Source organism: Pterocles gutturalis, unplaced genomic scaffold (genome assembly GCF_000699245.1).
Source record: "Pterocles gutturalis isolate BGI_N339 unplaced genomic scaffold, ASM69924v1 scaffold8990, whole genome shotgun sequence".
In the NCBI taxonomy this organism is placed as follows: domain Eukaryota; kingdom Metazoa; phylum Chordata; class Aves; order Pterocliformes; family Pteroclidae; genus Pterocles; species Pterocles gutturalis.
This window is the reverse complement of record NW_010140823.1, coordinates 99,950-126,024: the sequence shown is the minus strand read 5'-3', so window position 1 is coordinate 126,024 and position 26,075 is coordinate 99,950. Positions and strand designations below refer to the sequence as shown.

The following is a 26,075-nucleotide window of genomic DNA, read 5'->3' as shown; positions in this document are numbered from 1 at the left end:
AAATCAGCTGAAGGTTTGCACAGCAAAAGGTTGTCATTTCTACATCAACACCCCATTTAAATGGCAAGATAACTTTAAATCAAAAAATAGACACCTGTCGTAAAGACTTCAGTTAGTAAAGATTTCTGGACAAGTGAGTCCACTTGTTTATTTACCACTACTGTTACGAGCTGTATCTTATCTCTAGTACTAGTCCTTATCTCTAGTGCTTTTATCTAGTTTTGGCTTCTGTTCACTTGATCAAATTACCGTGTTTCTTACTAAGGTAAAGAAACAACTGTGTGACGAAACCTCGTCTTTAAGGAGACAGGTGTAAGTTGTAAAGGCAACTCTCAACCCTCTTCAGTAAATCAAATACCCTTATAATAAGGTATATTTTCCAACTCTGTAATCACATGAGCCTTGTAAGATTGTTCACAACCCCTCATCTGATAACCTTTCTACTTTACAGCAGCTACCCGTCTTTACCACCCCTCAGTCACCTGTTCTTCAGTGTGTTTTATATGGTCTCTAATTATTCTGTAAACTACATTTTTATAACCTTTATGCTTAAGTCAAACTACATATCACAAAATAGACATACTAGCTTATTAACACACACAGTATCTTATTAACAAGGTCATGATTCAACCAAGAAACAGTGAAAAGTGAGATAACTCCTGTTTTCCCTAACATTTTTTCCTTTAATCTTTATGTATTATATTCCATTATCAGCCTTTATTATTATATTCCATTAACAGTCTTTCTGTGGTTTTGTCCAAAATTAATAACAACATGTCCAGCACACACAGTTTTTGGAGCTGGACTGTGTATTGTTGTAGCGGTTAGGAACTCAAGTCTTGGACTGCAGACCTTCTACAGCAGGTTCTGTACCACACTCTGTTTAACCTTTTAAACTACCATGAAAATACCAGCTTTTACTAACTTACTGAAACTTCCACTAATGCTCCAACATCTGTAAAAAAAAAAAACCACCAACTGTAATAATAGTTAAAAAAAAATAATCAAAATACAGATCAGAAAAATCACAGGCTGTGTCCTTCAATGAGAGTTTGCCAGTACTTCTGTTTTAAAAAACACAATATTTTAATAGCTGCTCTTTAGTAGCCAGCATGTTGTTGAGTGTGCAAATGTATCTTCTTCCTCCTCTTTCTGAAGAGGAATTAGAAATACTCTTACTATTTTCTCATCTTCTGCCACTGCAGCTTACTGTTTCACTCTCAGGGATCAGTATCACACTACACGGATTTGCTTTCCTTTTTTTTTCCCTACAGCTGAAGAATTCCTTATGATCATTAATACACCTGACTGTAACCTTTTCATGCATAGTGCTGGCTTTTCTTATTCAATGTCTATTACCTAACTACCCCCTGTACCTAGACTGCAATTGTTTCCACTTTCAATCTTACAGGTTCTTATGCTGATTTCCTACGGAAGCAAAGTTTTCATAACAATTAAAAAACCCCCCAAGAACCTATTTTCTCTGTCCTCATAAATTCTAAATGCAGTGGCCAAAACAAAGGAAATAAAACAAAAAGGTCTCAAGGGGAGTTCCTATAAGGTCAGTGAAAATACATGACTGGGCAGAATACTCTGACAGAACAAAAGGCTGCCCTGTAAGCTCAATGTATATCAGAAGACAAAGAATCCATGCAGAAAGAAACTTGGGAAATGGGGGGAAACTGTTTACTAGAATTCTTACCTTCTTATGCACCAAAAAGTCAATCAAGCCCAGGACATAAATGAACAGGGAAGGCGATGGGAGAAAAATCAAACTTCCCTAGTTCTGCTGACCCAGTGATTGAATTATCTTTATTTGCAAGAATCCCACTCACATAGCAAGGGGGGGAAAAAAGCTCACAGAAATACAGTATAATGCACTAGTTTTTAAGGGCTGGTACATGGCTTTTTAACTTTTTCATTCAGGAAGATGTTCTTTCCACCCTAGTGTAACTACAAAAGGTACAACAGATCTGAGACACAGTTTTGTTGCCTGTATAGTAGGTAAGATTGCATTTGATCTAGATAAAGTAATTTTTATGACTTTCAGGTTGAAAGTGCACCTCTTTTCCTATGCAGGTCAGCTATAATCTCCTATGCAGCCACCCAAGACTTGAGGGAGTCTGATGTCAGAACTTTAAATAACTTGCTGCCCTGGCAGTGCCTAACCTTTCCAAACCCTTCTCCAACGATGAGACAGAAGTGTCTTTATGTAGGTTTTTCCACCTGCAGGAGAGAAGGCAGACAGAGCTCAAGGGGAAAGGCTCTAGCGGATTGTAGGAGCTTCACTGTAAGATTTAAAGTACCTGCCCAGCCCTGTTTCATGCTGAAGACAAGAGTAGCAAGAAGCCACCACCTCTGTATGCTAACATCAGGGACATGGGATGAGCAGCAGGCGTGAGTACCTTCCATTCATCGTTCTATGCCTTGCAGAAAGGTCAGCTACATCGCAGTGAGCCAGGTCCTCTGCAGTATGGGCATCTGTGCCATCTTCCCTCAAGAAAACAGCTTCCAGTCTGGTAATCTGCTTTCAGAAGAGGGAAAAGATCTCCTGGCAGAGATTTTGATCTACATCACAATTACAGTCTAGTCCTGCAGCACCACAGTTCTGATGATCCCAGGCTGGAGTTAATAACAAAGCTGAACCAGTATAACCTTCAAAATGTAAAGGAAATAGTCTCTTACATTTGCTCTAAAAAGCAACAGGAAGTATTTAAACTCTCTAAATATCTAAAGAGTTCTTCATTCTGTTGGGTTAACCAAAAACTCCACAAAACAAAACGAAGAGTAGCCATGTGAAATCAGCAAAATCAAATATCCACTCCTTACTGCTTGAAATAACCCCAATGTCCTGATTGACTGTGACTGGAAATGTGTGCTCATAATGTTCAAATATATTCATTGATTACATCAGCCTTGTCAATTAAGGCAACACTGTGAGGCCACACAAAAGAATAAATAAAACCAGCCTACAAGTTGCCCCAGCATCCAGATTCCAGTACTATTCTGAAATAGTGCCTAGTCTCAACGAACCAGGGTACACAGCAAATCAAATTCAGATTCTGTGAGCATATTCAAGAAGAGAATATAACACACTTGTTGACTTTCAACCATCAGAATAGCCTGACTTGCTCTGTCCAGTCCCTCTGCTGTGTCAGTCCAGTTCATCATATGGTTTTAGCTGATGGAACCTACACACTGCACGATGTGCAGGAGCTCCAGGCATAGCAAATGGTTTTTAAAAGACAGTCATGCATCCACGTATTGTCACGTGTCATCCATGGCTGTCATAACTGTGCAACGAACCATCCCATTCAAGGACTGCATGCTACTGTTCCTTCTCCTCTCAAACCTCTCCATTCTCTCCATACAGTCATTTTTGATTGCTGAAGATCTTTGGCATTTGGGAAAGTGGTTAAGTGATTACAGAATAGAGGAAGTAGCACCTGTGTGGGTTTCAACTATCAAAATTTTTCCTTTGGCTCAAGTAGGAGAAAAAATGTGTCTTGAAAGCCAGAAACATCAGCCCTACTTCTCATAATATTTGATGAGCACATAGGGATGTATTCACTCCTTCTGGGACATACGTTACACAACAGCTTCCACTGGCAGCTGCTTTACACTCTTTGGAAAAAAACACTTCTTCCAAGCCAGGACCATAGGAGATGAATGAAAATATCCAAGTAAAGGAGAACAACATGCAGAACTGTTGTTAGGCTATGAAACGGTAAGAACTGATCCCACAATTGTGAAGCTCCTGATTTTGCATAATAATTGAACACACTCTTCTTAGGAACTTGAATCCCAGACTTTTTAAAATTATTATTCTTTTGCACAATTTTGGAGATATCTCCTCCATTTATTATACATAACAGGGATTACTTTATTTAGTTTAAATTGGCCTTTTCTAAACATCATTCTATAGCTTCAAGCTATTTCCCTTTGAAATGTTCTCACAGTGGTCGTCTCCCTGGTATTTAGAAATCACCATGACTAACTCCTCATAGCTTCTTAAATGCATGCAAAAAAGAAAAGGACTTTGATTTATGTTACTAAATGCAGTCACATCACACACTGTCTCCTGAAGCCAACCTTTAGAAACAGTAATAAATATTTTATTACCATATGATGAAAATATCATGGGTTCCCATCTCATAAAGAAAACAGTCACACACATGCAAACTCCCTGCTCATTAGTCTGTGGAAAGAAACTGTAATGCAGAACTTAGACACACGTGTGTATACACATTGGTATGCATAAGCAGAACGCAGCGGCCACTATTAGATACACAGAAAATCTTGCGCATTACGACTCTAACTGTGCTCAGAATTCAGGCCACCAGTGATCTGAGGCTACCAACAGTTTAGATCTGTTACTTTTCTGTTTTCCATTGCAATTATAGTTTAAAAGGATAATTCTGCATTTCAAATAAAACAAGGTGTAACGCTTACACCAGCACAGTCTGGCAATGAAATAAAGGAAAAAGAACAATCAAAATACTGCTTTTTCTCCATAAGCCTGACATACAGTACTGCTTAAACATTTCTCCTTAAACCTTCACAACCAAGATTACTGGCTCAAGAGAAGTAACAAGGAATAGTTCAAAACACACTAAACAACAGAGCGTGACTGGTACTGAGAAATATGCACCGCTATCTAGACAACCCAAAAATCCATGCTACCACTCCAACACCAGCTGGAAGTTGCAACAGGGACCTTTAAATTTGAGGACAATAAGGTCCAGCTACAGCATGTATTAGAACAGCAAGATGCAAAATCTGAGTGCGCATATAGAAGGGATGATCTGTGCCTGAAGGCTACACAGATTCAAAGCTTCCACCTTGCACCCCCCAAAAAAACCACCTTTCACACAGATGGTTTTGAAGAAGTTCTTAACCTCGGTTTTTGTTAGAGCCTGTGCATCTCACTGCCCTCACTAAACTACTGATGCATGTACACATGATATTAAAGCATGGACATGGCCAGATGCCCCCCTCCCCGCTAGCACTACAGAAGTAATGTCTGCAAAACCAACTGCTTCCTACAAGTCATTAATTTAGGACATTCAGCTTAGAAGAAACTGCCTACCCTGAAGCATCCAAAAAAGGTGCATTTAAAAATTGGTAATCATCTTCTAAAGTCCCATCCCAGAGCCTATAGATATTTCCTTGTGCATGTCTAGGCTTTAGTCCTTGCCTACACTTCTTAGAAAATGGTAACCAGGAAATATCTTACTGAAGAGGTGTGAAAAAAAAATTAGGGATAGCGAAAGAGCAACATTCTACTTAAAATGTCCCCATGTGCTCAACTTCTACTCAGTTAATAAAAAAACCTGTCAAGAAACGATACTGAGTACCACAGTTAAGAGCTTTTAACCCCATGGTAAAATCCAAGCACAATTCACAGCTCTATTACTGGTGTCTATCAAAGAGGAATTAGAATCAACAGACAAACTCCAATGACCTAAGATACAGTGGCACCACTGTGAGCAGATTGGACAAAATGACACCACTCTCTTTTTGCGGATGTGACATTTTTAACCACTTCACTCACTCACAGCCCCGCCACGATGCAGCAGCAGAACCAACACAAACACAGGTTTCTTGACTGCCAGACACACATCTCAACAACTTTCCTGACCAATGTCACGCAAGTCTCCTGAGAAACATGTACCGATATCTTCATTTTCTCCCACTACCTCCATGTGGGAAGCAGAAGCAGCTGTGTTGTACCTCTGGCACCAGACTCCCCTTCCTCCCACCCCCTCCTTTTGCCCTCCTGCCTGAACTGCTGCTCACCCTGCCCTTCGCACAGAGCATCCGCTGGTACATCCTGCTCATGCTCTCTTCCTCAAATCCACCCTCACAGGATACCTTTGCCAAATCTGTAACAATCTCGTTAACAGAATTATCTATGTGTCTATTACATATCTGCGTATATATAAGGGTAACAGCCAAGCCATGCTTGGCCTCGGATGAGGGACCCCTTTGCCCTCATTACTATAATTTTAGCTCCACTTCTTCTGCTATTACTCTGCTCTTCATTAGTCGCCTTGTTTTACTTAAGTCTGTTCTGACATGCAATCCACTCTGCCAGCCCCCAAGGGAGGAACCTCACCACGGCCATGAGCTCTGTGCTAGGAAGCAGCTGCACAGGCTGCGCAGAGCCCACTGGCTTCAGTAACGCTCTGCTGCAAACGCAATTATTTAATTGGAAAGGAAACGGTGAATGCTATTACGGGACCCGTGTCTGATCTGCTGTTCTGAAGCACCTCACGCACCTCTTGCTGCTGAAATAACCACCAAGTTTAATCATGGTTTGTGAAGTGCTTGATGGTTATCGGATGGAAGTACCATTTAGAAGGGGCTTGCAGTAGGGTAGTTAAGGAAAGCAAAAAGGATTTAAAAATGTGATTTTAAGGTTGAAAAAGTTTCTTTAATCCCTTAAAAGCAGTTTAGTTTGCTGTCTGGTTTGAATATAATGGATCAGGAACTGTCTCTCCAAGTTTCACATCAGATAAGCAGTTGGTAATTATGGAAACAGAATGGAACTTTAATTATGAGAAAAAACATAGATTGTTCTATTGTGATCTTGCACAGCATTGCTGTTTCCTTTAAATGAACACATTGTGCAAGCTGGGAAGAAACCATTGATTAAAAAAATCAAAATCCCTACTAGAAACTTAGACATGTTTTTCTTTTGTAAAAATGAAAACACTGTATCTGACTGGTTGAGGGATTTGAATTACCCCTTCCAAAGCCCGCTTCAATCTTTCCTCACAGATTAATTAAATCTATTATTACAGGGTGGTTTTTTTTATTTTACACAAACTACACAAAAGCTTGCTGTACTCTGATAAATCTAGAAGACTAGAAAATTTTACCAATAGCTTTTTATCTTATTTCTTCCCAGTCATTTTCAGCTGAAGCAACCTGTTTGATTAACATGCTGTTTCCAAGCGTGCCAGCAACCAATCATTCTAAAACAGTACATTAGTAGTTGCCCTTACAGGTACCTGATATGCAGAGCAACTTCTCAGTTCCTGCTCTGAAAAGCTGGAACATCATCAAACACATGGCCAGAGAGGTCAGAGTCACAGGGAGGAGTCCATAATCAGAGTAATCTACCATGTCAGTCCCCAAACACCCGCGTTCTCTCAGGGGAGCTGGTGTTCTGGGGGTGATGCCAGCCCAGGACGGCCACACACATACCAGTACCTCAGGTGAGATCAGGTCCAGTGGAGGCAGAGACACTTCTCCAGATGCTCAAGAGTATAAACGAGACTGAGGGGGTTCACGTATAAGTGCATGGGTCCATGCTAGCTCCTGTCCTTTCCTTCTCTGGCTAATCAAGAAGCAATTCTGTATCCCAGGCGCTGCGAAGAAGGAATGCTCACAGACTGCACGCTGGGCTCTACCAAGAGCCTGATGGTTACAAATGGCGATGAAAACACAGCCTCTTCAGAAGTCTCTCAACTGTGGTTAAGAGTCCAGCACATACCCATGGGGCTCTCTGAGCCTCCGTATCAGCAGCTGCTCTTTCATTTTCCCTCTTACCAGGCTCATTTCCTTTAGATTACTCCAATTCTAATCAAACCAGGGAGAAAAAAGCCCCACAAAACACTAGAGGGACAAAATTATACAAAGGATAAAGGAGTTGACTAGCACTGAGACCATACCCCTTTGTAAAAGAGATTACAGTTGCAAAAGTGTTTCTTATCAATAGGGAAAATAAAGCCACAAAAGGTCCCTAGATGAGCAAACATAACGAAACCTGCCTAGATGAGTGATAAAAATTATAGAAAGCAAAATTATATGGGTCTCCAGGAAACTGCCAGAATTAATTGTAAAACATTTTTTCCTGCTACCTGAAGTCTGGATCTTTTTTTAATCCAAATTAAAAATTTGCCTAAATATGATGCAACATTAGTATTTCACCTGGAATCTGCCATTACAGTATATCCTCTGTTCTGTCAAAGGACTGAGGATACCAAACAGCACCCAGGACTTTAAAAATTCTTACTGGAGAGGAAAAATTGAGTGCAGTGTCATACCCCATGTTATGCCATCTCCAGCACCCACTGCAGCTGAAAGGAAGCCATCCTGAGCCTTTGCTGGCAACACCTGCATGGCCACAAAGAGGGAAATGCTTCATCGAGATCTGAGCTCACACCAAGTGAAGATGCTGCTTTTTCACGCTAGGGTGACAACTCTTCTGAGGTCTTAGAGGTATCGACAAACGAACTGCTGCTCAAAGGGACCAACAGAACACAAAGAACTCAGGGCAAAAAAAAAAAAAAAAAGATTCAGTAGATGAACGTAGACTTAATAATTTATAATATGTCCTCACCCTTACATGTGTAAAAGAAAGTAAGTGTGAAAAGGCTCTGCTGCTATTAAATCATTGTGTTTCTTATCTTGGGAGTGAACATTTCATCTTTTATATACATACAAAGAAACCCCAACATGTTTTCTTTTTCAGAGGATGGAACAGGCAGCTTAGATGGCAATTTTAATTGAATGTGTTCAGGCTGCTGCACACGAACAGCGGTGCGTGGACCTGTGGCTGAGAAGAAAAGGCCTTCCCCTACCACCCACACCTTTACTTCATTACAGATATCCCTGCTGGTTCACACAACTCAGCTCCATGTTTGACGCTTGCAACATGCCTAGAGGAGGCAGGAAATGAAGCAGAACCATAAATTCTAGCAGAATTCAGTACTTTATTTGCTATTTCTCATTCACATTCCATACAGGGCCAATACACCTGCTGAAATGCTCGAACAGCATGCCATTATTTTTCTGTGTCTGTGCGTATGTGCATTTCTAAATACATGTTTAACCTTACCCATACAAACGCACACACAATGACTACAAATGAAATTGCTGTCAAAAATGCTAGACATGCTTCTCCCTGTACCAAAGAAAAGAGAAGCATGATGATGTTTGTGCTAAAGTGACTACTGTTTGCAACTTCTAAGCCAAAACAGAGAATTCCCAGTCTCCATACAATAACTTGAGTCCTGTACAACAGTACACCTAGAGAACTCAAATGATGTGGTAAGATGACTACCCTAGCAGCATAAGTCAGAAAAATGGTGCAATAACTGGCATGAGTCCATTCATAGGAGAACGTGTAAGCACACGCAGTCTAACAAAGCTACTAAGCTACGTCATCTATATTTTAACGAGGATTCTTAGCATGTTTTAATGTGTTAAAATAGAAGACAGAGAGGGTGAGCTGAAATCCGTCACTTCAAACATAGCCACTGAATCCAGCGTCCCTAGAAAGCAGGCTAGAAGCTATCGCTAAAGCAAAGCCCTGATTAAGGTTCTCGGCAGCTGTGGAAGCTCCCTGCAGTCCCACAAACGTACAGGGTGACGATCCACTCTCCTCACAGGTGCAGACAGTGCCATCAGTGACCGTGCGTCACCCCAGAGCACAGGCTGACTGAAAGCATTGCAGAGAATGAAAAATCTCCAGTGAAAGGTTTAAATTACATAAATTATCTACCAAAGCATGCAGAGACTGCATATTAAACCAGTCTTAATCATGGTCCTAATCCTCAAGGAAGCAGGATGGAGTATCATGAGACCCTTATTAAAACTGCAAATGATTACAGTGGGAGTTTGTCCTCAATGAAAAAACGATCCTCTAACTGTAGAAATGGAGAAAGAGGAAAAATACCTACCAAGGAAAAAGTGGTGGAACTAGGAATCACAGCTTCAACATGCAATTCATCATGATACCAAAACACAGAATCTGTTCAAATGTGAAGATGTTGAAATAATGTCACTTGATATTAATTTATTTTCCTCACACCATAATTCACCCACTTAAGAAAGGAGAAAAGGTTTGCTTTCCATGCTCTTGCAGTACAATACTGCTTCAGTTAGCAAAATATTTCAATTTTCAAATTCTGTTTTGCCTTTAATTCCCAGAAATTATTTACTTTTGACATCAGCCACAGTAAGTAAACCAATCGTTTACTTACTACTTTACACACCTAATAAACAAGCAAAAATATAAACCTAAAAATCAGGTAATGTGAATTTCAGAAAGCAAGTGGCAAATGAACAGAAAAAATGAAAGCACTAGGCAATGAAAAGCTGCTTGAATATTTTTCTGAAAACCTCTTCAGTTTTTACTAGTTCAATATTTATGGCCTGTTAAATAATTACACATACAAAAGCTTCACATGATTTACTTCCATTTTCCTGCTATTCTCTCCTACTGAAATAACTGCAAGATTAATTATAGGCATAAAATGGCAGCATCAAACCCTTCAATGACCATTCCTGTTTATGAACTGCATAAGTGCATTACACCAACAGGGTAAATATTTAAATGCCAGCATTTAAATCTTTGTAGTAGTTAACTAGCAAAAGCTCGAAGACAATCTGAGGTACAGGAACACTGCAAATGTCAAAGCTTGCAATGCTACATGAAAAAAAGACTTCCCTGCAAAGTAACATTGCTTAAGAAAACAACAATAAACACATCAGAAAAGACCCGATAGGTATTTTCTAATGGTTTTCCTATTGGACTTGGCCCTCTGGAAAGGTCACTGCTGAGATGCAACCTCCAACAACCTTCCTTGAAAGGAAAAACACATTTTGTTTTGAACAGGTATTGCTTAAAACCCTTTAGCACTGGTAGAATTGGAGCACAGTCATTACATACCCTAAATTAATTTACATCTCTAGGTAAGTAAAATGCTGAGACCACCAAAGCCATGCAATCATCAGAAAGGAGGTGTCATTCACTGCCCACGAGACTCAGAGTTATCCCACTACTAGGGATAACCAGCTAGGCTTTGAGTTCGCAGAATTTCCTTTGATGTAAAAAGAATAATTTCATGCTTCAAGAAAAGGAACAGGATGCAGGAAAAACTGGATTTGGTTCCCTATGTTGTCAAAGACTGCTTGCATTAGTCCCTGCAGTTGTGCGTCCTTTGGGATATCGAGGTCAACCTGGGGTTGCTCAACAAGGACATACCTGGAGGCATTCAGAGCAGTTCCAGTGGTTAAGGAACAAGAGGCACTTGGGCAGCAAGTACACACTGGCTGAGACAGGATGATTCAATTAAAGGTATATTTGTGAGAATTTGAAGAGTTTTATACACTTAGGATAAAAAGGACTTTTAAAAACCTGCACTGGACTGTAAGCCGTGATCCGTAGGGAACTACTCATCTGCTACCAGGCTCAACAAGCCTCGTCTATCTCTAGTGCCCTGGGAAACACTTCCGTTGAAAGGAGTTTTCAGGGGTCTAGAACCCTCTGCTAAGTAGAGCTGGAAGCTAAGCAGCACACTAAAGACATAAAAATGAATTTATATTTTGGATGTGGTAAAGCTTTGACAGAGGTGAGTGAACAATGCAAAAAACTGTATCCTTGTTATAGAATTGTGTCATTTCCAATTATCTGACAAAATAACCTGAGACACTACGTACAAGGTAAGGTTGAGGGAACAGCATTTGTTCAGGCATCAGAAGAGAAGTTTAAAGGAAGATTTCATTGCTGCCTTCAACTGCAAAACAGGAAGAACTAGACAAGATGGAGCTAGACTGTTCTGGGAGGTGCACAGTGACAGGATGGGAGGTGACAAATGTCCTACAACAAAGAAAATTCTGGTGAGATATAGGGATTTTTTTTCCAGTAATAAGGGTGGGCAAACATGAGAACAGGGGTCCACTTTGAGCAGGAGATTGGACTAGATGACCCCCAGAGGTCCCTTCTACCTTATTGCAGGACTTCATGGAGAGATGATCATGGGGTGTTTTCATTTTATTCTGTCTCAATAAATTTGATCACCTTGACAAATCAAAGCTTTCATCATTAGCCCTACAAACCAGCCTGGGCATCTGGAAAATGAGACTGCCTCTTTTGTGCCTTGTCACCGGAAGGTTCCTGTAGCTCTAGAAGTGTTCCCGCATCCAGTACCTTGTCCTATATTTTACAGATGTGGTGGAAACCCGGGACGGGGTCTCCAGCTGCTCTAATCCAGCAGTGCTCCCAACAGCCCACCAGAGACAGTGATGAGAGGACAACTGCAGGGGGAGAGTGCCAAGACTATCAAAGCTGCTGTATTTTACGCTGGCAACAGCCAGTTCGTGTAGTGGGAGTGTGGTTAAAATGCACACCTGTCCACCTGACATTAACATTACCTTATTCAATTCTCTGAATGATCTCTAACAAATTAATCCAACAGAATGGTCTTTCATTTACATGTTCCACTGCATTTACAACCCCCCAGCATCTTATCACATACATAAAAAAAAAATAATCTGTTACTGCCCCAGGTCCTAAAACCTGGTATCTGGCTGTGCCTGGCTGATTTAGCCTAGTTTTGTCTTTTGCTACTTAAGTTCAGTGGCCCAGTATATGTGATGCCCTGCATGAGACAGTGCCCCCTTCTCCAGGATAAATTCTCCAGGGGCAGGAAACAGTTTAAGTCACTTTCCACAAAAGCACAGTAATGTCACCAAACTCACTCAATCATGAGGGAGATCTGGACCATGGAAGAATAATAGAAATGTAATATCCTCTGGGGTGAACGGAGAGCTAGGAGAGGACTGCGCATTTGGGGGTGAGCAATACCATCAGCACTACCAACAATTACAGAATTTTGCATTTGGGCAGCTTAACAGAAAACGGGGCAGAACTGATCACCCCTGTGAGAGATCAGCACACACAGCAGCAGCACACGAAGTGCCCAGGACCATGCAAAATACCCATTAAAAATATAACTGTCAAGTTTGGATACATCTCCCTGAACGACTCATGACATGTACTTCAAAATAAGAAGGACTGCATGAACTGGTACTGTATTTCAAACCAACAGCCAGGGTTTGATTTTATATTCCATTTCCATTTTAAAAAAATCTATTTCCAGGACTCCTGCTTATTAAACCTGCCCTATTAAATCATTCCCTGTTACATGCAATACAAATTCACATCTCCCCTTCCCTTTTTCTTCCTCATAACACCCTACTGTATCTTTCTGTATAATAATTTCTGCTCTTAACCAGGAGAATGTCACATATCTGATAAAGAAATAAGCGGTGAGTTTATGCTGCCTGCATTCCTCGATCTCATTATATACAAAATGTCCTAAGGCAAGAGTTTGCCAGCTTAGATTTTCACTTGCTCTATCCCTTTAATTTGTGTTTCCATCAGTGCTGTTACTGTTTGTTAGCATTTGTTTTTATTTTTCTCTAGAGATTTTTTTTTGTTTAAGTCAGTGGTTAAATAATCAAAATACTTCAGAGGAAATGTTAAATTTCTTTCTCATAAAAAAAGCAGAATGATTCAGTACCTGTGCTGGAACAGCATTAGGTGGATAACATCCATTTTGCTGGAGGTCTCTGTTAGCTCAGTAAGAAAAATTACTTCCCTCCCCCCTCTCTCAGCTTCAAGAAACTGGATAGGAAAACAGTGAGGAATCTGTTCATATGCATAAACAAAGCCTGTGCATGTGAGCAGGGGCTGCACCACAGCTCCAGGGTGATCACCGAGCCACACTGGGTTGCTTTTCAGGAGAGCAATGAAAAATAAACCTGGGGCTCTGGCCATGGTGTGCTCTCCAAAGGGAGAGGATCCGTTAAGCTACCACAGATCTCCCTGCAGCTGGCAGAGGCATGCTGCTGTATAACCTGGTGGCAAACAATTGTAACATCTTCAGTGTTCAAACCTGCTCTGAGGTGAAAAATATCTTCTGTAGCTCAAACCAGCTGCTGGTGAGGTTCAGGGGAGTCACAGGTGTCAGGCTGACAGAGGCACTAACTCTGCTCCTGCTACTCCAGATACTCTGCTATCCTGTTTAATGATTTGTGGGGAGCTCCTCGCACACTAACAAGCCGGCATGGTGAAGGGGGAATCCAGTATCACTCCAGAGCACCTTCCAAGACGGCGGTTTTGCACCACTCTCGGCTCTCCCTCGCAGCCAGCAGTGAGAAGCAGCGATGGTGGGTGTCAAACAGAAAGACAAGCCTACTTCTCCCCTGGCTCTTTTCTTGGCACGTATCCTGCAAGGCCAAAGTAGTTCATTTGCTTTATATACAAGCAGCCAACCTTTCCTGAACAGAGGCCTAGTTCAGGCAAACGCTGAATCTCAAAAGGCTTTGTCAAGAGACGAGGCTGGGAGCTGGCAAGCCCAAGTACTAACTCTTCCCCTTCCCCACCAGGAGCACCGCTGCAGCACAGCTAAATGGTGTTTCTTTGTTCCCTCTCATCCACTATCCCACTTCTTTTTATTTATTATGTTCCTCAAAATAACTTTCTTCTCTTCAATATTAAATCCTTCCTCTAGCCTCAATCAACACAATTTCTTAAGCTGAATTTGGTCCCTTCTGCCTCTTGCAGATATCATTAATTTCTGAGTTCACATGGTTTTGCTTCTCTTGATTTATGGGCTTATTATGCTTCCACATGGAAACAAAAAATAAAACACATATTCCCCCCCTCAACCGGACAGTATTTCTACTGATGACTTCAGAGAGAAGAGATCTAGGCCACAAGATGCCCTTGAATAGATCAGCTTACAGAAGAGGAAGACACATTTCTTTGAAACCTTAATATAAATTAAATGAGACAAAATAAACTCAGCAGTCGGATAACAGCACTGAAAAACTGACAGATGGCAGAACACTGAGGTTTAGTAGCACCACTCACATGTTACATGAATAATTCACTTGGACAAAGCTATGGATGCGAGAGCATGCTTAGGTTAAGGATCTGGCTCAAAGAAAGATGAAGAAAAAAGCAGTTTCTTATTCATAATGACCCGTTTCAAACCAAAAGCCTGGACAAGCACCTTCTCCAACATCAGCCCATGCTAGGAATGAACTGACCTTCAACTAGCACCAAAACCCACAGCAGAAGTCCTACAGATCTCATCAGCTGAGAATTCAATGGGACTCAGAATATATCCTTACACCTACCACTCCCAGACACATTCAGTGGCTTGTAGAAAGTGCAGTTTAAAAAAAAAAAACAATTGCATGGATAGCAGAAAAGGCCCTAGACATCACAGGTCCAAGAGAAATCAGTCCAGCTGTCATGCCATCTTACCTATCTGACATTAAGAGAGGTCACACTGTCCTGAAGATCTGGGGGTAGGTAACATCCCTACAGAGGATAATGTTTGGTACAAAGCTGAGCAACTTCAGTTATCTAGGAAATAGAAAAAGCAAAGTACCATTTTGGTTTCGGAGGGGGGGGTTACCTAAAAAAAAAAAAAAAAGATAACCAACCCCAAACTGTTATCTTTAACTTAGCATTAGAATGGGGACACAACATCCCTAACTACCAATGAGGCAGCACAACATGTATTAAAAAAAAGCACCACAAAAGCATTCAGAAAATAAAAAGCCATTTAGCAGCCTGCTAGATGCTGAGAGGAACTGCTCTATTTTGATCACATTCTAACCTGGAAATACTCCTAAAATGCAACAGTCAGCATTATTGATGCGTTTAACCTCCCTAGCTCGAATGGACTATGGACAACGTCCCAATGTTGCATTAATCGAGGAATAACCCTGGATCCTGGCAGAGATGCCGGCAATTATGTGGCCTGTCTGAAAAGCAATTCATTTTATAAAGCAGTTTGATCTTGCCAGAGGTGAGAAATTTCCATTTCCCAACCTGCCCTTCCCTAGGGAAGCTCCGCAGCGCAGGCTCCTCCAACGGGCTGTGCTGCATTGCTAAACAGGAAAATGAGACAGTCGCAGGGGTCTGCAGTCATTCCTCAGACACTGGAGGGAAGTTCAGCCTTTTTCATCAGGTAGAAAAAAAATGGGACTGGAAAGAAGGTCCATACAGGAGTGTAAAACTGTGTGGGTTTTGCCTCTCACTACATTTTCTGTTTGTCATTACAGCCTTTTCTTTGCCCTTAAATGGCATTTACACAAAGAGCTAAGCCTTTTATATTGAGGGTATAAATTCAAAGCAAAGCCCAACACTCCGGTTTCTTGTTTAACAGTCCACCAAGTTTATAACTCACTGCTGCTTTGACCAGGGGTGGTAGGAAGACCTGCAAACACATGAATTAACCCCACAACCAGCACTGTGCTTATTCATGACCAGGTTGATTCGATTTCCTTCCAGAGCAGATCAGATCAGATCAGCCTCCTAGATGACACGTACTTTGACAAGGATACAAAACATCTGGAAAGAACGTCCTTACCGTGCAAATTAAAGCCTATAGCTATCAACAGTCATAGGATTAAAACTACTTGATCTTCATCTGATTAAGTGTGAGCTTCAGATCTGAATAATCCTATAAAACAAGTAAAGTTCCAAATTCTAGTTGCAGACATTTTTAAGATTTCAAGGCAAACTTTCAACTGGTACAGACAGAAACATCGGCTTCTCTTGTGAGCTAGCCACAAGTCACACACAGACTTGTAGCAAGGATCCTGTGAACCTCGAGACACAAGTTAATGCATCCATCACACAGAAATTGACCTATTTTGGCTAAAACTCATAAAAAACCCTAAATATCTTATGCTGAGGCAAAGCATGGTAAATCTGCTTGAGACAGCTATATACAAACATATATACAAATAAAATACGGCATAGCTATACACCATAGCATTTGACCTTGTTCCAAAGACCTTGCACTTAAAAAAAAAAAAGAAACAACAAAACAAATTAAGAATTTAATTAAACCTGGTCCATACAGGTACTGCTCATTTCACAAGGAATTCCCAATTCACCCGTTAGGCATACACCACAGAATGGGTACAAACTTCTCCCTGAGTCGAGGTGATATTGGCCCACTCCCCATTAGCCCCAGGGGGACATTCAAGGGCCATCTATTTTACTGAACAGAAGAACCACCACAGAAATGCAGACTTCGGTCTCTTCAAAGGTTTCAAGCAGAAAAATCACACAAAACTGAACAAATTATGTTCCTCTCAGGATGGCAGCTCCATACCGTAAAAATCAGAGGCTCAGGCCAAGTCTCTTAAGATACTTAAATTTTAAGGCTGATTTCCCCAGAGGATAAACATAAGTAGAGGAAGAATGGAAGGCAAAAAGGCTAGAGAAGGAACAGAAAATGATTAAGAGAAATTGTCAGGGATCTTAGCACTGCATGGTCCAGGCTACGGCCTCTGACAAGAGATTTACAGAGACTGCAGGGAATGGAGCTGCTTAATTATTCAGCCCCCCTCCATGCAATCAGGTAGTGGAAGCAGCATTAATAAGATAGTTTTTTGACTAAGGAGGATGCAGGGTGAAAGATCAACACATATAAATATGTTAATGCAACTACTGATGTAATCTTTTCTGGAGCCTGTATATGGCTGCAAAAATGATTCCGTTCATTTTATGCAAGAGAAGCGCATTTATCTTTCTTAATTAGGGAGAAAGTAGGATTGGTACTAGGCTTAAAAATAAAAGTATGGTTAATTTTGAAGTCCTCTATATGCCCCATTTTGGTGAAATCTGATAAAAGACTTCCTCCAATACTGCTTCTGACTCATGGGAACATATTTGTGAAGTACGTGACTGGAAATTCAGTAGAACGGCTTGTACTAAGTTTCTTGGTCTGTACAAGAACAAATCTGCAGATGTAAGTAAAGCACACAAATAGAAGTCTACATATTAGTTAGTGTTTTTGTTAAAATATGCCTTCAAGTCAACATCAGACAACCCTTCACAGTTCTAGAACAATAGAGAGCAAATGGACCTCCTCAGAGAGTCAAAAGAGCAAGATAGAATGCACTACCCAAAAATCAAGCATGCTCTTTTACTGACTGAATCAATGGGTTTTTAAAAGATGTTCTCTGCAGTTATCATCTGTCATACTTACTTTCAGCTTTAGTTATTTTACATTGCTCATCTTTCATCTGCTACTTTTTTCTTCATTCATTCTCGAAGGCATAAAAAAAAATTGAGCAATACTCTAACACCGGAAAGCTCCTCTGTAATGACAGAACTGCTGCCTGCAGTGATGATAAATCCCAATATGCTGCCATGCAAAACGCTGCAAACCTGAGTTTCCAAAAGGCCTGATTCCAGGTGAGTGTGAACCTTTGTGCACTGCTGCTGCTTATGAGCCTTACAACCAGGCAAACTGTAACAGAGATAGAGATGTTCTCAATTCTACTGCAGACAGAAATGCACACTAGATAGCGCTGCCTGTATCATAATCTGGAAAACCAGTACATTGGAAAGTTTCGAAACCATCTGATTTGAATGACCTGAATCTTTTGTGTCTTTAATTTCTGCTCTAACAGAAGCACAAGTTGACGGATCATCCTGCAAGTGTTGGGAACACCACCTCCACTTTCTCTGCACTTTGAAAAGACATCATGTCTGAGAAACCACATTTTTCTGTACTACTCACTGCATGCTGCTTCTGATTCATCTGACCCATCAGGACATTCTTCTTCACCATCACATTTCCACCTGGCTGGGATGCAGTGGCCGTTGTCACAAGTGAAATCCGACTCGGCACAAGTTTTCTTTGCTGCAAAAAGAGAAGTATGGAGCATTAATATAAGTAATGCAGAAGACCTCCGTTACATCCAGTCCCACTAAGAATGACACTGATTGCCCTGTATTGAGAGAATCCACTTCACATTCAACATTGCTTCTTCCTTACAGAGGCAAACAGGTATCAAAAATGGGTGTTTCTTCTCTCTAGAACTCTTACCCCTCTGCTATTTAACATGGACCCACTCTTTTATGTCTTTTTCCAGACATTCAAAAACCTAGGATGTTCTTTTTCAAAATAATTATCTAGGGCTTCCACTACAAAAAGGTGCTGCCTATATGGAATTGAGCATGCTGCATGATTTACAGTGAGGCAAGACAAACAAATCTCACCTTTGGAGTACAATAATCTAAGTAATAATGTTTTTAACTATGCAATCTATTCATGTCTTTTTTAGTATATCTGTCACCACAGTAGATGATCATAAAGCACTCCTCCAAACACTAAAGATCGTTTCATTAAATGTCAACCACTCCACATAATTTGCTTTGCTTCCATTAAGCTAGGGCTTGAAAAAGATGCAAGACATGAACTCAAGCAATTAATTGGTCCACTCATATATGCCGGTGGCACAGCACCACCAGTGCCCTGTAATAAAAATCAGCATCTTCCTACTGCATTAGAAAGAAATTAATCTGCAGATATCCAGCCCCTTCGTTCCTTGGCTTCAGTGTCAATGTGATCACCAGACACTCGCTGCTTCTGCAATGGTGACTTCGGTGGCTTTTCTGCTAGGAACTGAACTGAGTCATGAGCAAAGGCTCAGGCTTGGTGTTGCCACCCTTGAAGTGCAAGACTATGGCTAACTGGTATCTACCTTTGTTAGGGACCAATTTACATAGGAAGTGGTGACAGGGAGAAGATTTGCTTCCTCCCTCTGCAAAGCTGCTCACAACCTAATAGGATCACAGGAAAATTCAGGTAGTAAAGGACCTCAGGAGGTCATCAAATCCAACCTCCTGTTCAAGACAGGGTCAGCTCTGAGGTCAGACCAGGTTACTCTGAGTTCTAGCCAGTCTGGCCTAAAAACCACCAAGACAGAGACAGTCCAAACTCCCTGGGCAACAGGGAACAGCGTTCCACTGCTCAGCTACTCTCACAGTGAGGTTTGAGCTTGATAGCTATTCCCTGATGTAATTCATGTACACACACCATTGCTATAGCAATATTTCTTTCAGCAAACATTTTCAAAGCATTAAATACAATAAATAAGCCCCTAGGGGTTTAATTTTTTTTTCCCTTTTTTTTTTTTTCTTACATGAGCTGCTGCCAGGGAGGGAAACCATATTAAATATCGCCTACATGCTCATGCAGGAAATAAGGGGCATTGCTGTGCGAGGTGCTGCAGAGGTCTACATGGCAGAACTCAAGTACTCATTTTTCTAACACACAAAACATGCAGCTTCCCTGAACAGGCATCCGGCAGGAAAACACTGCAAAGCATCACTAACCAGCTGTACAATCTCTCAAGATACACTTTATAAAGACAACGTACATTTACTCCCCTTCTGTTGCTAAATGAGCCAGGCTCAAAAAAAAAAAAAAAAAAAAGACAGTTTTCTCTTTAGTCATTCAGTAACCAGATACTATGAGGAAATCAGGAAAAAATCCCAACCCTATATAGAGCAAGAGTTTTACATGAGACCAGTCACACTAAGAATCCAAAGAATCCAGTCGGATCTTCAAAAGACGCTGCACATCCATTACTGGGGGAAACAGACTTTCTCTTGAACATCTCCAGTTAGAAATCCAAAACCTGTGAAACTGGCTATCAAGTGTCACTTCTGCTTTATTTAAGTTTGATTTAATCAATTTGATGTATTTAACGGTCACAAACTCTAACCAGATACAGATGGGATAAGACTGCAGAAGCAAAGTGGGAGCACTCCCCTGCTCGCTGTGAAGCTGACTGGGTAAAATGTTGGTATCTGCTTTTAGGGGAAGGTCTACAAATGAAACAATCACATCTTCATCCAGGAAACAGAGAACAGTATAATACTAGAGATTAAGTAACTTAGCTTTTAAAATCTATTTTTTATACCAGCTCTCTTAATATCCTAATCTTGCTTTCCATAGGAAAACTGTCCTTTGACTCATTTTCTAGAGATCCAGACAGCAACACAACTGCTTTTCTACCTCAGAATAAAGCTCCCCTTTTTCCGTCAGTCTAACACTCTGATCACGGTTCTTTCCGGGACACGTGGACACAAGCGCAAGCAAGAGAGTCAGCCCCAGAAAGCAGCGTAACAGGCATTCCCTTCAACATGGCCAACCTGCTCACAGCAGATGGTGGCACTGATTGCTTTGTTCCCCTGACGCTGCTTTTCGGCAGCACAATTAATACATTGCCAGGATTCACAAAAAGGGGGAGAAAAGCATTACTGACAGTCCCGGGGTGTCACTTGGAAGGTGTTAATGTGCTCCCCCAGTGCAGCTCCCCTTTGCAAAATGAAGTTGGGCACAACTGCTCATCAGCAGTGACCTGACCAAAAAGTGTCAACCCTGTCTGCACGCCCACCCAAAGGTCCAACGGTCCCCTGCCAGATAAATCAGCAGGATACAAACGCATTTGGTCCTTTGTTTGAATCTGAACTGTCTAATCTCTTACAGTGGCAGGATTAAGGGAAGGCGGAGCCCTTTCCATGATGCTATTTTTTTTTTTTACTGTTTCTGCTTTTTTTTATTCATTACTATGTTTTATTTATTATTATTTTTTACTACTATTACTCTCCAACACACTGGGTCACAGCTCTGCAGACTGTCTTAATTCCAATGAACTCTGCTTTGTGTTGCAAACAGCAACTCAGGTTATTCAAACTGCGAGAATACTGAAGCACTGTCTCATTTCTCACCTCTAATTCAAGACTGGAATCACTTTATTTCCAACCAGATTCACCTTCTGGCACTCACTCGTCATGTCTCTGGGATCACAACACAGGCAGGGAGCAGTTAATTAAAATATCAGCTCTGTCTTTTTTTTTTTTTCCTTTTTCAAGTCAGATAACCTTTTCTATTAAAATCCCATGTTATACACCTTTCTTCTATCAGTTCTCTATTAAAAATTCATTCAGACTCAGACCATAAATTGTCAGTGGTGCATTAAAATGTAAAATAAATAAATACATCCCTTTTAGACAATGGGGAGGACACAGGTTCATTTTACAGTTTCACCTGGCTCAGAAATAGCCAAGCAAAATTAATTGTTCCCCTGAGATCCATTTCCTCTGCTGTAAGCAGACCAGGCAGCTCCGCTCACATCTCTTCACCATGAACATAAACTAACAAGAGTAAGTAGTCACAGCATCCCTGTGCCTCTGCTCCTCGGGGGGTTAACCGATACCTGGAACAAGAAAAGAAAAGGCTACTGAACCATACACGGAGCCTTTCATCTTCTCCCCTGCTTGCGGGCAGAGAGCGCACACCAAAGAGACTGCTTTTCTTTTGACTCTTGCTTCATTTGCCTTTGGTACCTGCTTTTCCTTTCTCACATCTGCAGCTGGACAGATCTGTTGGAAACTCCAGGGTGGGAACCGGCGCCTGTGCGGCCACGGGGCTGAGCCCCCACCAGGGATGAGCCCTGGCTAGGACAGCTTTCCAGAGGAAGGCTTAGTCTTTTTTTTTTCCCTGCTTCTCTTAGGAAGAAAGGCAAGGAGGGAAATGAAGGTTTCAACTTCATCCAGCCATGACAGAAAAATACCCAAACACACTGAATTTTAAACTAAATTGCCCCAAACCAGCATGGTCCCTCATTTTGCAGAATGTCCTTTTCCTTTCCATTACTCAGATGTCTTGTCCTGAACTCCACATAAGGATTCAGGGTTCATCCCTGACACAGATTAAAAGCAGAGAACCCAGGGAGACTGGTTTAGAATATTAACATTTATGGAGGAAGTTAATAAAAAAGCAATCACTAGGGATACATATAATTAGACTGGAAGAAATAAATATATAGTGAAAGGAACTGCTCTTGTACTGTCTAGGAACAGGGACTGGATGATCTAAATGTGACTTCTAACCTCCCAAAATACCTCTCTCTGAAAGGTCAAATCCCTGACCCTAAAGCCAAACAGGTATCTGATTTTAAGTGAAAGGTCCAGGATTTATTCTTTCTTCCTCTTTCTAATAAAACCCAACATCCTCCCACCGCCCCCACAAGCCCTCAGTCACTTCGTTTAACCTCATTTAACTTCTGCTTCCATTCTAGAGCCTTTATGGGGCAGGAACACCTTTACAGTTATTCTTTGTAAGACACCAGGCTTCCTGTGATTCCATTTCCAACTCACGCCTCTTGCTTATTCCTATTTGCACATCTGTAATACTAAACAATACACCACACCAGCTTCATTTTTCGTAACTCCTCATTTTCCCAAACCAACACAGCTGAAGAGCAGAGTGAACACATTTCTCTTATCACCAACAGTTCTGTGAGTAAAGCCGTAGTTATCCAACAGCAGCGGTGATGTGGGAGCACACACAAAAGCACATTTTCTGGTAACAACTTGCCTGTAAAGGACAGTTAACGCAGACTATTTTGCCTCTAAGAGAATGAACCCCTATACAGTAATAACAGACTCCAAACACGGGATTTTTAGATTAAGAGTTTTGTTCAATCTCTGGGTTGTGTATCCAAACAGAAAACCAGGCTGATGAGAGCATCGCTGGGTGCTGACCCACAAAGACCTTGCAGACTCTGCTCTCTCCCCATTTTCCGTCATCAGTAACTGTTGGTCAATTCCCCCCAATTCTGAAAGAAGGGAAAAACATGAAAAATAAGTCTACCCTTACAGGTCTCATAAAATTGGTAGCTGAATAGAGAACAATCAAAATTAGAGCTCTGCAGAGGGAGACGAGGGCAGAAAGTGGCCATTGGGCCAGTCTGTGGGGTGTGCTGCCAGCCAGTCGAGTCCCCGCAGCTTCTGCATCTCATACCCAAGGTGGGTTTACTGCAGAGGGAAGGCAATTAGGGATTAAAAAACAAGTGACCAAAACCCCCAGACACTAAAACCATTGAAAACTTTGGGTTCATTGGTTAAGCTACCCTCATTCCTGATCCTAATTTAACTTGTGAATCAACACCAGACCTCCCGTCAAACTATATATCTGTTCTCATTTGCAGGCAGTATTCAGCATTCTTGGGAAAACTGTTCACTTGAGCTGCTGTAAAAATTTTTAAAAAAAAGGTCTGCAGCAGTAAAATACTACAACCCTGTAGGGTGTGAGAATGGGAAGATGATGGTAGAACTGAAAGAGGAACATAAAACAGGGTTTCATTTCATGCTGGGAAACTTCAATGGCAACTTTGATCAGTGGCTTATCAGAGCTGCTGACAAGACTCCATATGAAAAAAAGAAAAGCAGCATCACATGAGTTCAGGAGCTTAACACAGACCATTGCCACCATTCAGCCCCAAGAGGTGCCAACGGCAGCTTGAAGTGTAACATTGGCCACAAGCTAGCTTTTCCCAGAAAAAAAGACATCATCATTATGGCTCACTCTGCACTTCTTAAGGACCTCAATTCATCCAGTCTCCCAGTGAGCAAAATTCACCCCAGCTGAACTATTTGCTTGGCCCAAGGAAGTTTTCTGCTTACCAAGAAAAAATTAGGGGCTGAGCTCACCATTCAGCTCTTGTCAGAGATTTGGTGGTATGCAAAACCTGACAGCAAACGGACATCTTCAGTTTATAACCTGTCAACTCCTAGTCACTAACACAGCCACCATGACATTGCAGATGCCCCTACCAAACAAAAATTTCCAGAAATACAAGAAAGCATTTTTTTTAAAGTTGATTTTGCAGTCAACGCAAACTTGATATATACTCCCAAACACAGAAAACTCTTGGAGCAGGAGTCTGAGCCCTAACCACACCATCCCCTGGCATCCCTGCCCTTCCAGTAAAGTCTGTGGTATTGATCCCAAATCCTTTGGCCAGGTTATATACCCCCAAAGGATGTCTTAAGTCCTCTTAAAGAGATTTGAAAATCCTAACCTACATTGGACAATCCTGCAGCCCAAGTGCTCCCAATCCCTGCTGTTGACTAACGTGGTATCGATTTTGCAAAGGAGGAAGCGAGACAGGGAGCGTAGGAAGATCCCCCCCGGGTGGTTTCCTGGTCACAGCAGGTGGCAAACAGTTCTGTTCCTGTCCATGCCCAGCTGCCCCCGCCCCAGGCACCCAGGCCCTGCATGATCGGAGCCCGGTCCCACCAGCAGCCCCTCTGCCAGGGCTATGGGGCTGGCTGCAGGCAGCCCCTCACTGCCCAAGCCTTGGCACGGGAAATCCCAGAGACTTGTTTTGCAGCTACAAAATGGCAACAGACAAGATCCAAAAGTTCAAGCATCAGGAAATCCTAGTGGATGTGGACTGTCGAGTCCTTTGAATTTTCAGACAACTAAGGACACCTTGAAGTACTGAAAGGGAATATTTAACCACTTTCTGAATCAGGCCACTTTTTTTGATGCTGCCATCTCAGCAGGCAATTACATTTATAAAGCAAGACTAATCAGATCATCTCAAACAGATGCTGCTCAGACACAGACCACAGTCCCTTTGATACTCCACATGAAAAACATCCTAAAGATTCTCCCCAAGATCCCCTGAACCATCCCCAGAAAACACTCAACTTACAGAAGCCTAGTCAGAGGGTTCAGGACTGCCTGAAGCTGCTATCACAGTGACCAAAACATAAGTATGCATCTGCTGAGCCTAAACTAGCCCCTCTGATCAATCAAATCAAATCAAATCAATTAAATTAAAAGGAGAAAAAGAGATGTCACACGTGATTTTTCATTAGTATCAAGGGTAGCCACCTTTCTGGTAAATGGTAATATGTGCAAGCCCCCTATTTAGAACTATTTAAATACATTTTAATGTTTAATAATTAGTTTAATGTGAGGAAAATAGCAGCACTTAATTGTACACTATGGAAAACACAGAACACTGAAACAGCAACCTCATATGTGAGAACAAAGTGAAGTGACTTCAACTAACAAATACATGCTAAATTTACTCACGTAATCAAGGGAAAAACCGAACAAATTTTACCCAACCTGTCCTCAGGTAGCTGCTGCCATTTCAGACTTCAAGAAGGGGCTGTACACTCAAAAGTTGCTCTGTTTTTTTTTCCAAATACAGAAGTTGGTCTGATGAATGCAGCATTTATCCCTACAAACAATACATACTACACCAGCAGGAAAAGCAGGAATCCCAGAAGAGAATCCAAGGGCAAAATGACCACTTGGACTAGCGTGCTCCTTCAGGGCATTAGAGATCTGTACAACATACTCCTTGCCTATTGAAGACAAGTTCTCCTCTGGAATTCAAAGGCTTCAGCAGGGCTCCAGGGCTTTGTCTTGGGGAGGTTTGCACCTGGGAATAGCCCAGACAGAAAGCTCAAGCGTTGCCTTGCTCTGGAGGAACATGCTCCTCACTCCTTCAGGAAAGGCTGCGTCCAGCATCTGCTCCCTCCATTTCTCCTTCAGCTTTCTCAATTTTTTTTGAGATCCACTCGTAAAGCATCAGTGATCTTTTAAGCTGTACCAAAACGCATTTTGTGACACTTTTCTCAT

General features: G+C 41.5%; 1 protein-coding gene across 1 annotated transcript in view; it reads right to left on the bottom strand.

Moving 5' to 3' along the window:
- The window catches only part of LRP8 (low density lipoprotein receptor-related protein 8, apolipoprotein e receptor), a gene marked incomplete at its 5' end in the record, with an annotated part of 181,588 nt that overhangs the window by 55,792 nt on the left and 99,721 nt on the right, over positions 1-26,075 (bottom strand). Inside the window, one exon of the mRNA XM_010083820.1 lies at positions 18,357-18,479. Within this exon, the coding sequence (XP_010082122.1) occupies positions 18,357-18,479 (123 nt within the window). The remainder of the gene's footprint in view (positions 1-18,356; positions 18,480-26,075) is intronic.